Source organism: Oncorhynchus nerka, linkage group LG17 (genome assembly GCF_034236695.1).
Source record: "Oncorhynchus nerka isolate Pitt River linkage group LG17, Oner_Uvic_2.0, whole genome shotgun sequence".
NCBI classification, from domain to species: Eukaryota; Metazoa; Chordata; class Actinopteri; order Salmoniformes; family Salmonidae; genus Oncorhynchus; species Oncorhynchus nerka.
Window position 1 is genome coordinate 14,986,004 of NC_088412.1, and position 15,449 is coordinate 15,001,452.

The window sequence follows — 15,449 nt, forward strand, 5'->3', positions numbered from 1 at the left end:
CATCTCACCTGTCTCTCCCTCTCTCTGTCCATCTCACCTGTCTCTCCCTCTCTCTGTCCATCTCACCTGTCTCTCCCTCTCTCTGTCCATCTCACCTGTCTCTCCCTCTCTCTGTCCATCTCACCTGTCTCTCCCTCTCTCTGTCCATCTCACCTGTCTCTCCCTCTCTCTGTCCATCTCACTCGTGTCTCTCCCTCTCTCTGTCCATCTCACCTGTCTCTCCCTCTCTCTGTCCATCTCACCTGTCTCTCCCTCTCTCTGTCCCTCTCACCTGTCTCTCCCTCTCTCTGTCCGTCTCACCCGTCTCTCCCTCTCTCTGTCCGTCTCACCCGTCTCTCCCTCTCTCTGTCCGTCTCACCCGTCTCTCCCTCTCTCTGTCCGTCTCACCCGTCTCTCCCTCTCTCTGTCCCTCTCACCTGTCTCTCCCTCTCTCTGTCCATCTCACCCCGTCTCTCCCTCTCTCTGTCCGTCTCACCCGTCTCTCCCTCTCTCTGTCCGTCTCACCCGTCTCTCCCTCTCTCTGTCCGTCTCACCCGTCTCTCCCTCTCTCTGTCCCTCTCACCTGTCTCTCCCTCTCTCTGTCCATCTCACCCGTCTCTCCCTCTCTCTGTCCGTCTCACCTGTCTCTCCCTCTCTCTGTCCGTCTCACCCGTCTCTTCCCTCTCTCTGTCCGTCTCACCTGTCTCTCCCTCTCTCTGTCCGTCTCACCTGTCTCTCCCTCTCTCTGTCCGTCTCACCTGTCTCTCCCTCTCTCTGTCCATCTCACCTGTCTCTCCCTCTCTCTGTCCGTCTCACCTGTCTCTCCCTCTCTCTGTCCCTCTCACCTGTCTCTCCCTCTCTCTGTCCCTCTCACCTGTCTCTCCCTCTCCCTGTCCGTCTCACCTGTCTCTCCCTCTCTCTGTCCGTCTCACCTGTCTCTCCCTCTCTCTGTCCGTCTCACCCGTCTCTCCCTCTCTCTGTCCCTCTCACCTGTCTCTCCCTCTCTCTGTCCGTCTCACCTGTCTCTCCCTCTCCCTGTCCGTCTCACCTGTCTCTCCCTCTCTTTGTCCGTCTCACCTGTCTCTCCCTCTCCCTGTCCCTCTCACCTGTCTCTCCCTCTCTCTGTCCGTCTCACCTGTCTCTCCCTCTCTCTGTCCGTCTCACCTGTCTCTCCCTCTCCCTGTCCCTCTCACCTGTCTCTCCCTCTCTCTGTCCGTCTCACCTGTCTCTCCCTCTCTCTGTCCGTCTCACCCGTCTCTCCCTCTCTCTGTCCATCTCACCCGTCTCTCCCTCTCTCTGTCCATCTCACCTGTCTCTCCCTCTCTCTGTCCGTCTCACCTGTCTCTCCCTCTCTCTGTCCGTCTCACCTGTCTCTCCCTCTCCCTGTCCGTCTCACCTGTCTCTCCCTCTCTCTGTCCGTCTCACCCGTCTCTCCCTCTCTCTGTCCGTCTCACCCGTCTCTCCCTCTCTCTGTCCGTCTCACCCGTCTCTCCCTCTCCCTGTCCGTCTCACCCGTCTCTCCCTCTCTCTGTCCATCTCACCTGTCTCTCCCTCTCTCTGTCCGTCTCACCTGTCTCTCCCTCTCTCTGTCCCTCTCACCTGTCTCTCCCTCTCTCTGTCCCTCTCACCTGTCTCTCCCTCTCTCTGTCCGTCTCACCTGTCTCTCCCTCTCTTTGTCCGTCTCACCTGTCTCTCCCTCTCTCTGTCCGTCTCACCTGTCTCTCCCTCTCCCTGTCCGTCTCACCTGTCTCTCCCTCTCTCTGTCCGTCTCACCTGTCTCTCCCTCTCTCTGTCCGTCTCACCTGTCTCTCCCTCTCTCTGTCCGTCTCACCTGTCTCTCCCTCTCTCTGTCCGTCTCACCTGTCTCTCCCTCTCTCTGTCCGTCTCACCTCTCTCTCCCTCTCCCTGTCCCTCTCACCTGTCTCTCCCTCTCTCTGTCCGTCTCACCTGTCTCTCCCTCTCTCTGTCCGTCTCACCTGTCTCTCCCTCTCTCTGTCTGTCTCACCTGTCTCTCCCTCTCTCTGTCCATCTCACCTGTCTCTCCCTCTCTCTGTCCCTCTCACCTGTCTCTCCCTCTCTCTGTCCATCTCACCTGTCTCTCCCTCTCTCTGTCCGTCTCACCTGTCTCTCCCTCTCTCTGTCCATCTCACCTGTCTCTCCCTCTCTCTGTCCGTCTCACCTGTCTCTCCCTCTCTCTGTCCGTCTCACCTGTCTCTCCCTCTCTCTGTCCATCTCACCTGTCTCTCCCTCTCTCTGTCCATCTCACCTGTCTCTCCCTCTCCCTGTCCCTCTCACCTGTCTCTCCCTCTCTCTGTCCGTCTCACCTGTCTCTCCCTCTCTCTGTCCATCTCACCTGTCTCTCCCTCTCTCTGTCCATCTCACCTGTCTCTCCCTCTCCCTGTCCCTCTCACCTGTCTCTCCCTCTCTCTGTCCGTCTCACCTGTCTCTCCCTCTCTCTGTCCGTCTCACCTGTCTCTCCCTCTCTCTGTCCGTCTCACCTGTCTCTCCCTCTCTCTGTCCGTCTCACCTGTCTCTCCCTCTCTCTGTCCGTCTCACCTGTCTCTCCCTCTCTCTGTCCGTCTCACCTGTCTCTCCCTCTCTCTGTCCATCTCACCTGTCTCTCCCTCTCTCTGTCCATCTCACCTGTCTCTCCCTGTCTCTCCCTCTCTCTGTCCGTCTCACCTGTCTCTCCCTCTCATTCCCTCCCTCTAGCTGCATCTCAGGTGCCGGATGGCTGGCCACGGCAAGGAGAGATTCAGATCCAGAACCTGAGTGTGCGTTACGACACCACCCTGAAACCTGTCCTCAAACAAGTCAACGCACACATCAGCCCTGGACAGAAGGTAACATACAGTCACACAGAATGAATGGGGGAGTGAGAGAAAAAAATAAAATTAAGGGAATTAACTGTAGCTAATGAAAGACAGTGTAGAGCAGTTTTGTGCAGTGATAGTGATGATGATGATGATGACGGTGAGTATGATGACGATGATGATGAAGATGATGTGCCATCAAACAAACTGTCTTCCTGTGGTTTCCAGGTGGGGATCTGTGGTAGGACAGGAAGTGGGAAGTCTTCTTTCTCCTTGGCCTTCTTCCGCATGGTCGACATGTTCGAGGGTAGACACTGCCAACTGTTACTATGACGATACTACAACTAATGTTTTTATTGGACTTAGGTTTATTAACTGGGTCATTTTAACACAGCTGGTCTTCTCTCCAAACAGGGCGTATCATCATAGATGACATTGACATCGCCAAGCTGCCTCTGCAGACTCTGAGGTCTAGATTCTCCATCATCCTCCAGGACCCCATCTTATTCAGCGGAACCATCCGGTAAGAGAACCCCCACACTACGGTTTCATCAAGATCAGTGTTTTTCTCCTGGTTCTGGAGGAGCAACAGTGTCTTCAGCATGGCCAGCACCATTACACATGATCACATCAATCAACTCATCAGCACCATAACCCATGATGCCATCAATCAACTCATCAGCACCATAACCCATGATGCCATCAATCAACTCATCAGCACCATTACCCATGATTCCATCAATCAACTCATCAGCAAAACCTGTATTAGCTGATTCAGGAGTTCTAGGGCTGGGCTGGCACGAAAGCCTGTAGTACCAAGAGTGAAGAACATTGAGACAGCATACAGGAAGTTAAGCCAAAAGTATTGAGAGTAATGTTGTACTCCCAGCAGCAGCCACGCCACACTGCCGAGTGTGAGTTGTTTTACGAGGGGAAAAGAGAGACAGGCGCTACTTGTAACTGGATCAGTTGGCCGACTGTTGAAACTTGTGAGAGTTTCAACACAGAGAATGTCATCTTAGGAGGTGTCTGATAACCAGACGCATCTCTGTGAAAAACTCAACACTAGTCATTTATTTTTGGAGCGCTCCAAAGCATTATCATGTTGTAGATGCATCGAGAACAAGCCCAACAGAAAACAGAAAAGAAAAGTAATATAAGAAAGAATACTATGAATAGAGGATGAAACAATAGAAAACGTCCTGGCGAGAACAGTAAATAATGCATACTCCTTTCACACAGTACATGGGTGGGATTTGAAGTAGTCGGTTAGCCTGTATCAAATCCTACTGGTATAGGTTAATAAAATGTACTACTGGTCCAGTCCTATGACCCTGTGGTAAGGAGTGTGCTTGTGTGTGTGTGTGTGTGTTAGTTATACACTATATACTTTATATTATTAGATTAGATTATTCTAGATGCTTTTTATAATGGAGATCAAGTTTATAAATTGCCTGGCTGGGCTGATGAGACAGTGGATTGCAAAGATGGAACGGAGTAAATAGGCATCATAACGCCATAGATTTAGCCGGTGGTAACTTGTGGAATAGACACCGGCTGGAATACGGTTTTAACCAATCAACATTCAGGATTAGACCCACCTGGTGTATAAACTGGATTGTGTTGGTGCTTCAACACCTGCATTGCTTGCTGTTTGGGGTTTTAGGCTGGGTTTCTGTACAGCACTTTGAGATATCAGCTGATGTACGAAGGGCTATATAAATACATTTGATTTGATTTGATATTAGATTGTTCTACTGGCCCAGTCCTATGACCCTGTTGTAAGGTGTGTGTGTATGTGTGTGTGTGTGTGTTTGTTTGTCAGGTTTAACCTGGACCCAGAGATGAAGGCTACAGACGATATGCTGTGGGAGGCTCTGGAGATCGCTCAGCTCAAACCTGTAGTCAAGACTTTACCAGGAGGACTGGGTAAGGAGTGTGTGTGTGTGCGTTCATTCTCTGAAGTTCTAGCTTGTTTAGCTTGGTGGAATTATTTCTATTTATTTTATCATGCATCCCACCCTGCATCCCACTGCTGGCTTGCTTCTGAAGCTAAGCAAGGTTGGTCCTGGTCAGTCCCTGGATGGGAGACCACCCTGCATCCCACTGCTGGCTTGCTTCTGAAGCTAAGCAAGGTTGGTCCTGGTCAGTCCCTGGATGGGAGACCACCCTGCATCCCACTGCTGGCTTGCTTCTGAAGCTAAGCAAGGTTGGTCCTGGTCAGTCCCTGGATGGGAGACCACCCTGCATACCACTGCTGGCTTGCTTCTGAAGCTAAGCAGGGTTGATCCTGGTCAGTCCCTGGATGGGAGACCAGATGCTGCTGGAAGTGTTGTTGGAGGGCCAGTAGGAGGCACTCTTTCCTCTGGTCTAAAAAACGGAAAAAATTTTTTTTTAACTAGGCAAGTCAGTTAAGAACAAATGTTTATTTACAATGACGGCCTCCTGCGGGGACGGTGGCTGGGATTCAAAATAAACATACATTTAAAATATAGGACAAAACACATCACAACAAGAGAGACAACACTATATAAAGAGACACCTAAGTCAACAACACAACATGACAACACAACATGGCAGCAACACAACATGGTAGCAGCACAAAACAGGGTACAAACATTATGGGGCACAGACAACAGCACAAAGGGCAAGAAGGAAGAGACAACAATACATCACGAGAAGCAGCCACAACTGTCAGTAAGAGTGTCCATGATTGAGTCTTTGAATGAAGGGACTGAGATAAAAATGTTCAGTTTAAGTGTTTTTTGCAGCTCGTTCCAGTCGCTAGCTGCAGCGAACTGAAAAGAGGAGCGACCCAGGGATGTGTGTGCTTTGGGGACCTTTAACAGAATGTGACTGGCAGAACGGGTGTTGTATGTGGAGAATGAGGGCTGCAGTAGATATCTCAGACAGGGGGGAGTGAGGCCTAACAGGGTTGTATAAATAAGCATCAATCAATTCTACATCGACCGAGGATGAAGGGTCACCATTATGTAGAATTATGTTGAATATAATAAACTACATTCATCAATCAGACTTCAATGTTTTGTGAATAAATGCAACAGGCCCTGTGCATCTCTGGAGGATCTAGTCAAGGTAGGGAGCCTTACGTCACCTCTTAGTATCAACATGTCTTTCTATCACTAGAATCAACATCTGTCTATCTTGCACCATTATACAATTATTCAGAGTCTAGGTACAAATAGCTAAACCTGGTCTTCAATTCAGAATAGTCGAAGAGAAAACAATTATACCAAATTCGAACAGGAAGTCACGCCCAACCTGAACGAACATGTCTTAGCGCTTTGCTAGTGAAAACACAAAAGGCAAGAACAGTTGCATTCTTGGATCTAATCATCACAATTCTTATCTAAATGACACCCGTGTGTCGTCCCTCTTTGAACTGACCGCCGTCCGGCAGACAGAATAACCCTGTAACAATAGCACTTACAGTACAATAAGATGGCGCCGTACTGGCTGGTTACCATTTTGAAAGCTCCAACTTAACTTTGCTATTTTGTGATTATTTTGTACTTTATTTTCCCAAAATGTATCCTCTATTATTTATTACAATCGACAAGTACTTTTGAACATCAGATCGGCAGTTACCTCAATTCCAGCTTCAATTTATCTGCCCTGGTCTCGACTTACAGTATATACACCCCATGGCTATTCAACTCAATGGATTCTCCATTCACCGGGCGGACAGGACAGTGGAGTCAGGGAAAACGAGGGGGGGAGGGGTTTGCCTCTTCATCAACAGATGTACTGATTCGAGCAGTGCAAGTGTCGACCCATTGTTCACCCGTCTTGGAATACCTGATGGTCAAATGCCGAGACCTTCCACCTCCCCGAGGGAGTTTTCAGCCGTTATCATGACTGTTGTAGACATTCCACTTCAGGATAAGAAGAATAACAAGCTGGTACTTAACAAACTGTATGAGGCAATAAACAAGCAGGAAAACTTACATCCAAAAGCTGGTTCTGGTTGCTGGCAATTTTAATTCCACATCATTAATGACACGCGATACTCAATATCCATCAACACGTCTCCCTCGCCACTAGCGGCGATAAAGTCCTAGACCACAGTTTTTCTACCCACAAGCAATTATACAAGGCCCTCCCTCGTCCGCCATTCAGCAAATCAGAGCATGACTTCATACCCCTGCTTCCTGTTTACAAGCAGAAGCTCAAACAGGAATTACCCATGACTTGCTCCATTGAGAAATGGTCTCTAGAATCAGAGATTATCCTAGAGGACTGCTTTACTAGCGCTGATTAGAATATGTTTCAGGACTCTGCCGATAACATTGACAAGCTAACCACCTCCATCTTTATTAGCTTTATTAGGAAATGCAACGACAACGTTGTCCACACATTGAAGGTTCACTTCTTTCCCAATGAAAAGCCCTGGATTAACACGGAGGTTGGCGCTAAATTAAAGGACATGGATAGTGCACACAGGGCTATCACAGACAACCCTGAGGCTACGGCTGAGGACAGGAGAAGTACAACAAGTCAAAAGGACAAGAAGGTAGAATCCTATTACGCTACAGTCCATTACAGATGAAAAAGATCTGCCCAACGATGCCTCTCTACCAGACGAACACAATGCATTTTATGCTTTGACCAACATCGTGCCGGGTGTGAGATCCGAGGGGACGTGAGTAAAGTCTTTAATCAGGTCAATACCTGCATGGCTGCGGGACTCCGTATTCCAGGGCCGTTCTCAGAGCATGCGCAGAACAGCTGCCAGGTATATTCAAAGTCATTTTCAGTCTCTTCTTGGCCCAGTTGTTAGGCAGAGCAACACAGGGGAACCCAAGAGCAGACAGATGAGGAAACAGGGATGAATGAACCAAAGTATTTATTGTTACACAGAGAGATATGTTGTGCAGATCTGGGGATGCTCAGATGAGTTGCAGAAAAAACAGATGTGGAGAATGAGGTCGTAAAGACAGAGTGGTAACTGCAATGAGAGGATAAGCAGTGTCAGGCAGGGAAAGAGGCACAGCAGAGTAACAGGATCTTGAATAATCATAGATGGCTAGAATCATAAACTGACTGAGCAGAGATTACGATCTGGCAGAGTGGAATTGGCAGGACAGTATTTGTAGATGTCTTGATTATGGAACGAGTTGCAGCTGGTAGGGATATGCTCTGACTCCAGCACACCTGTCTCCAACCACACAATCACAGAGAGAGGGAGAGAGAGAGAGAGAGAGAGAGAGAGAGTGTACCGGGGGAGTAATTGCAGGTCAGGAAGACACCAGATGAACACCAGAGGGCGTAGCAGGAGCAGAAGTGACACCAGTCTGTAATCCTCACATGTTTTAAGGTGACCACCATCATCCCTGTTCCCAAGGGGAGGCTCCACATTTATACTGACTCGACACACAGCCACTCATATACAATCATGATATACATTGCTGCCACTCTGTTTATTATATCTCCTGATACCTAGTCACCTTAACAATATACATATCTACCTCTATCACTCCACATTGTCAATATGGACTGACCCTGTATGTAGCTTTCTTATTTATCATGTTTTTCTTCTTTTTATATCTTGTGTGTTTTTGTTCTACCTTGTTATTTTTAGTTCTACATTGTTATTGATTACTGCATTGTTCTAAGTTTTAATGTCACAGGTACAGTTGAAGTCGGAAGTTTACATACACTTAGGTTGGAGTCATGTAAACTCGTTTTTCAACCACTCCACAAATGTCTTGTTAACAATTATAGTTTTGGCAAGTTGGTTAGGACATCTACTTTGTGCATGACACAAGTAATTTTTCCAACAATTGTTTACAGACAGATTATTTCACTTATAATTCACTGTATCACAATTCCAGTGGGTCAGAAGTTTACATACACTAAGTTGACTGCGCCTTTAAACAGCTTGGAAAATTCCAGAAAATTATGTCATGGCTTTAGAAGCTTCTGATAGGCTAATTGACATCATTTGAGTCAATTGGAGGTGTACATGTGGATATATTTCAAGGCCTACCTTCAAACTCAGTGCCTTGTTGCTTGACATCATGGGAAAATCAAAAGAAATCAGCCAAGACCCCAGAATTTTTTTTTTAGACCTCCACAAGTCTGGTTCATCCTTGGGAGCAATTTCCAAATGCCTGAAGGTACCACGTTCATCTGTACAACCAATAGTACGCAAGTATAAACACCATGGGACCACGCAGCCATCATACCGCTCCGGAAGGAGACACGTTCTGTCTCCTAGAAATGAACATACTTTGGTGTAAAAAGTGCAAATCAATCCCAGAATAACAGCAAAGGACCCTGTGAAGATGAGGAATCAGGTACAAAAGTATCTATATCCACAGTAAAACGAGTCTTATATCGACAAAACCTGAAAGGTTGCTCAGCAAGGAAGAAGCCACTGCTCAAAAACCGCCATAAAAAGCCAGACTACGGTTTGCAACTGCACATGGGGACAAAGATTGTACTTTTTAGAGAAATGTTCTCTGGTCTGATGAAACAAAAATAGAACTGTTTGGCCATAATGATCATTGTTATGTTTGGAGGAAAAAGGGATGCTTGCAAGGTGAAGAACACCATCCCAACCGTGAAGCACGGGGGTGGCAGCATCATGTTCTGGGGGTGCTTTGCTGCAGGAGGGACTGGTGCACTTCACAAAATAGATGGCTTCATGAGAAAGGAAAATTATGTGGCTATATTGAAGCAACTTCTCAAGACATCAGTCAGGAAGTTAAAGCAAATGGGTCTTCCAAATGGACAATGACCCAAAGCACACTTCCAAAGTTGTGGTAAAATGGCTTATTATGGACAACAAAGCACTGACCTGATTCCTATAGAACATTTGTGGGCAGAACTGAAAAAGCGTGTGTGAGCAAGGAGGCCTTCAAACCTGATTCAGCTCTGTCAGGAGGAATGGGCCAAAATTTACCCAAATTATTGTGGGAAGCTTGGGAAGGCTATCCGAAACGTTTGACCCAAGTTAAACAATTTAAAGGCAATGCTACCAAATACTAATTGAGTGTATATTAACTTCTGACCCACTGGGAATGTGATGAAAGAGATAAAAGCTGAAATAAGTAATTCTCTCTACTATTATTCTGACATTTCACATTCTTAAAATAAAATGGTGATCCTAACTGACCTAAGGCAGGGAATTTTTACTAGGATTAAATGTCAGGAATTGTGAAAAACTGAGTTTAAATGTAGTTGGCTAAGGTGTATGTAAACTTCCGACTTCAACTATACAAGTTCAATTGAATGCAGCACCCGCTCTGACTTGACCCCAGATGAACCTTACTGAGAGATGGAGTGGGTTTGAGAGCAGTGGTGACCTGACCAATCTCTCATCCTCTCATACATTGCCTGATCAGTTGGAACATGTGGCATTTAGCTCTAGGCTTTATAGCCGTCCTGACATCACAGTCTACTATCTCTAGCCTTGAGAGTAGACTCTGTGTTAGGACAGTTAGCTCTAGCCTTGAGAGTAGACTCTGTGTTAGGACAGTTCTAGCCTTGAGTAGACTCTGTGTTAGGACTCTGTGTTAGGACAGTTAGTTCTGTGTTAGGACAGTTAGCTCTAGCCTTTAGAGACTCTGTGTTAGACTTAGTTCTGTGTGTTAGTTCTGTGTTAGGACAGTTAGCTCTAGCCTTTAGAGTAGACTCTGTGTTAGGACAGTTAGTTCTAGCCTTTAGAGTAGACTCTGTGTTAGGACAGTTAGCTCTAGCCTTGAGAGTAGACTCTGTGTTAGGACAGTTAGTTCTAGCCTTGAGAGTAGACTCTGTGTTAGGACAGTTAGCTCTAGCCTTTAGAGTAGACTCTGTGTTAGGACAGTTAGTTCTAGCCTTGAGAGTAGACTCTGTGTTAGGACAGTTAGCTCTAGCTTTTAGAGTAGACTGTGTTAGGACAGTTAGTTCTAGCCTTGAGAGTAGACTCTGTGTTAGGACAGTTAGCTCTAGTTAGCTCTGTGTTAGGACAGTTAGTTCTAGCCTTGAGAGTAGACTCTGTGTTAGGACAGTTAGCTCTAGCCTTTAGAGTAGACTCTGTATCGTGGCTGTATGATTTTAGTTAGTGCAACTATCTCTAACCTTTAGACTCTCTCTCTCTCTCTCTCTCTCTGTCTGTGTGTGTTCTAGCGGAATAATGGCTGCAGGAAATTCTCACACGATGTGCTCCAGTTATGACTGAGAAAAAGTGTATGCGTGTGCTTTTGAGTGGTGGCTATACACACTGGACAGTGACAGAGATATGTATTACTCAGGCCTACAGTTTCTGCTGGTATTTATTCCAGCTAAATGTTGGATTAGATGTTGAACAATGATCAGCCAGTTAAAAGGAGGTCAATTCACTTGACTGAGTTGACAAATCCATATTCATGGGGTCAAGCACAAGTTTAACAACATTTATGTGATGTAACGTCATTGTAATAGAAATCTCAGGCTAATGATAGGTAAGGTGTAGTACAGCAGCGTCAGTCCGGTATTATAAAACAATGTGTTTTATAATATTTGTTGTGTTGTGTTTGTTGTGTTTCAGACGCCATGGTGACGGAGGGAGGGGAGAACTTCAGCCAGGGCCAGAGACAGCTCTTCTGTCTGGCCAGAGCCTTCGTCAGGAAGTCTAGCATCCTCATCATGGATGAAGCCACAGCCTCTATAGACATGGCCACGGTGAGGCAGAAGTGTGTGTGGAGAAGGTGTAGGATGATGGTTAAAAGGAGGAGAGGGGGAGGTGTAGGATGATGGTTAAAAGGAGGAGAGGGGGAGGTGTAGGATGATGGTTAAAAGGAGGAGAGGGGGAGGTATAGGATGATGGTTAAAAGGAGGAGAGGGGGAGGTGTAGGATGATGTTTAAAAGGAGGAGAGGGGGAGGTGTAGGATGATGGTTAAAAGGAGGAGAGGGGGAGGTGTAGGATGATGGTTAAAATCAGGAGAGGGGGAGGTGTAGGATGATGGTTAAAAGGAGGAGAGGGGGGGGGGGTGTAGGATTTAAAAGAGGATAAAGTCATTATTCTATAGATGGATGGGGACAATAGAAGTATATTGAAAGGGGGAAGGAGGAGAAGAGAGGCCTAGGGCAACAGTAGGAGTGGGAGATGGGGACAATAGAAGTATATTGAAAGGGGGAAGGAGGAGAAGAGAGGCCTAGGGCAACAGTAGGAGTGGGAGATGGGGACAATAGAAGTATATTGAAAGTGGGAAGGAGGAGAAGAGAGGCCTAGGGCAACAGTAGGAGTGGGAGATGGGGACAATAGAAGTATATTGAAAGGGGAAGGAGGAGAAGAGAGGCCTAGGGCAACAGTAGGAGTGGGAGATGGGGACAATAGAAGTATATTGAAAGTGGGAAGGAGGAGAAGAGAGGCCTAGGGCAACAGTAGGAGTGGGAGATGGGGACAATAGAATTATATTGAAAGGGGGAAGGAGGAGAAGAGAGGCCTAGGGCAACAGTAGGAGTGGGAGATGGGGACAATAGAAGTATATTGAAAGGGGGAAGGAGGAGAAGAGAGGCCTAGGGCAACAGTAGGAGTGGGAGATGGGGACAATAGAAGTATATTGAAAGGGGAAGGAGGAGAAGAGAGGCCTAGGGCAACAGTAGGAGTGGGAGATGGGGACAATAGAAGTATATTGAAAGTGGGAAGGAGGAGAAGAGAGGCCTAGGGCAACAGTAGGAGTGGGAGATGGGGACAATAGAAGTATATTGAAAGGGGGAAGGAGGAGAAGAGAGGCCTAGGGCAACAGTAGGAGTGGGAGATGGGGACAATAGAAGTATATTGAAAGGGGGAAGGAGGAGAAGAGAGGCCTAGGGCAACAGTAGGAGTGGGAGATGGGGACAATAGAAGTATATTGAAAGTGGGAAGGAGGAGAAGAGAGGCCTAGGGCAACAGTAGGAGTGGGAGATGGGGACAATAGAAGTATATTGAAAGTGGGAAGGAGGAGAAGAGAGGCCTAGGGCAACAGTAGGAGTGGGAGATGGGGACAATAGAAGTATATTGAAAGGGGGAAGGAGGAGAAGAGAGGCCTAGGGCAACAGTAGGAGTGGGAGATGGGGACAATAGAAGTATATTGAAAGGGGAAGGAGGAGAAGAGAGGCCTAGGGCAACAGTAGGAGTGGGAGATGGGGACAATAGAAGTATATTGAAAGGGGGAAGGAGGAGAAGAGAGGCCTAGGGCAACAGTAGGAGTGGGAGATGGGGACAATAGAAGTATATTGAAAGTGGGAAGGAGGAGAAGAGAGGCCTAGGGCAACAGTAGGAGTGGGAGATGGGGACAATAGAAGTATATTGAAAGGGGGAAGGAGGAGAAGAGAGGCCTAGGGCAACAGTAGGAGTGGGAGATGGGGACAATAGAAGTATATTGAAAGGGGGAAGGAGGAGAAGAGAGGCCTAGGGCAACAGTAGGAGTGGGAGATGGGGACAATAGAAGTATATTGAAAGTGGGAAGGAGGAGAAGAGAGGCCTAGGGCAACAGTAGGAGTGGGAGATGGGGACAATAGAAGTATATTGAAAGTGGGAAGGAGGAGAAGAGAGGCCTATGGCAACAGTAGGAGTGGGAGTGAATTAATGGGTGCTTGCTAAATAGGTTAATTTCACCCCTGCACACACACATGTACGTGCACACATACACACACACTCAGACACACACACACATGCACGTGCACACATAGACACACACACATGTACGTGCACACATACACACACACTCAGACACACACACATGCACACATACACACACACTCAGACACACACACATGCACGTGCACACATACACACACACTCAGACACACACACACATGCACGTGCACACATACACACACACTCAGACACACACACATGTTCACATGCACATTCACACTTAAAGGACCTGTCACAACAAGGGACTGCACTGCCTCCCAGTAACACAGGAGTAACTCTGAGTAAATGGAGCATATCTTAAACAGACTTCCAACATTTGTATTTATTATGGTGCTGCCAAGGCAGAAACTGCTCTTCCTGGTGTCCAGCAAAATGAAGGCAGTTTATACCATTTTACAATATATTCACAGATTTCACAACTGTTTGCCCTCAGGCCCCTACTCCACCACTACCACATATCTACAGTACTAAATCCATGTGTATGTGTGTATGTTATCCTGTGTTTGTGTATGCCTGTCCTACACACTTCTCTGTAGATGGTATTCAGACATACCCAATGAGGATGCATAGTGGCCTTTGCAGGCGCTTAATACATTTTAGGTCGTTGAAATAGACATTTTAAATGGTTATGGTCGTATATTGTATATTTATTCAATTGTTTAAGCCATTTAATTTTTTTATTTTTTTTACCTTTATTTAATATTTAACTGGGCAAGTCAGTTAAGAACAAATTCTTATTTTCAATGACGGCCTAGGAACAGTGGGTTAACTGCCTGTTCAGGGGCAGAAAGACAGATTTGCAACCTTCCGGTTACTAGTCCAATGCTCTAACCACTAGGCTACCCTTCCGCCCCATGAAATATTGGGAGGTGAGAACATTTTACAATAGGGGTTGAACAGAAGTCTATGTAGTAGCCCTATAAATCTACCCTAATAATCCTCTAATCAAGGAACTGTGATGACAACGGTCCAGTCATTGTGAGCCATGCACGTGTGGTCTGCGTTCCATAATGATTCCATTAGGCTACATGTCCCAAATGATTGCACAACTTGTAGTACGTTTGTCTAATATGATCCACTATTGTGAGCCATCCTCAGGAACAACCTCACCAACGTGACGGAGGAAAGAAAGGTCAATTAACAATGGAATGGAAAGAAAGGTCAACTAACAATGGAATAGAAAGAAAGGTCAACTAACAATGGAATGGAAAGAAAGGTCAACTAACAATGGAATGGAAAGAAAGGTAAACTAACAATGGAATGGAATGAAAGGTAAACTAACAATGGAATGGAAAGAAAGGTAAACTAACAATGGAATGGAAAGAAAGGTCAACTAACAATGGAATGGAAAGAAAGGTCAACTAACAATGGAATGGAAAGAAAGGTCAACTAACAATGGAATGGAAAGAAAGGTCAACTAACAATGGAATGGAAAGAAAGGTAAACTAACAATGGAATGGAATGAAAGGTAAACTAACAATGGAATGGAAAGAAAGGTAAACTAACAATGGAATGGAAAGAAAGGTCAACTAACAATGGAATGGAAAGAAAGTTCAACTAACAATGGAATGGAAAGAAAGGTCAACTAACAATGGAATGGAAAGAAAGGTCAACTAACAATGGAATGGAAAGAAAGGTCAACTAACAATGGAATGGAAAGAAAGGTCAACTAACAATGGAATGGAAAGAAAGGTAAACTAACAATGGAATGGAATGAAAGGTAAACTAACAATGGAATGGAAAGAAAGGTCAACTAACAATGGAATGGAAAGAAAGGTCAACTAACAATGGAATGGAAAGAAAGGTAAACTAACAATGGAATGAAAGGTCAACTAACAATGGAATGGAAAGAAAGGTAAACTAACAATGGAATGGAAAGAAAGGTAAACTAACAATGGAATGGAAAGAAAGGTAAACTAACAATGGAATGGAAAGAAAGGTCAACTAACAATGGAATGAAAAGAAAGGTAAACTAACAATGGAATGGAAAGAAAGGTCAACTAACAATGGAATGGTAAGAAAGGTAAAC

At 46.1% G+C, this 15,449-nt stretch overlaps 1 protein-coding gene across 3 annotated transcripts in view; it reads left to right on the forward strand.

Annotated features, from left to right (window-relative positions):
* The window catches only part of LOC115144802 (ATP-binding cassette sub-family C member 8-like), a 165,653-nt gene that overhangs the window by 137,585 nt on the left and 12,619 nt on the right, over positions 1 to 15,449 (forward strand). For 2 of the 3 annotated variants that reach the window (XM_065002992.1, XM_065002993.1), the window contains exons 33-37: positions 2,692 to 2,822; positions 3,021 to 3,099; positions 3,207 to 3,315; positions 4,618 to 4,721; positions 11,326 to 11,459. In XM_065002992.1, the coding sequence (XP_064859064.1) occupies positions 2,692 to 2,822; positions 3,021 to 3,099; positions 3,207 to 3,315; positions 4,618 to 4,721; positions 11,326 to 11,459 (557 nt within the window). Of the gene's footprint in view, positions 1 to 2,691; positions 2,823 to 3,020; positions 3,100 to 3,206; positions 3,316 to 4,617; positions 4,722 to 4,844; positions 5,174 to 11,325; positions 11,460 to 15,449 lie in introns of those variants that run through there. The other variant, XM_065002994.1, reaches the window with a different exon arrangement.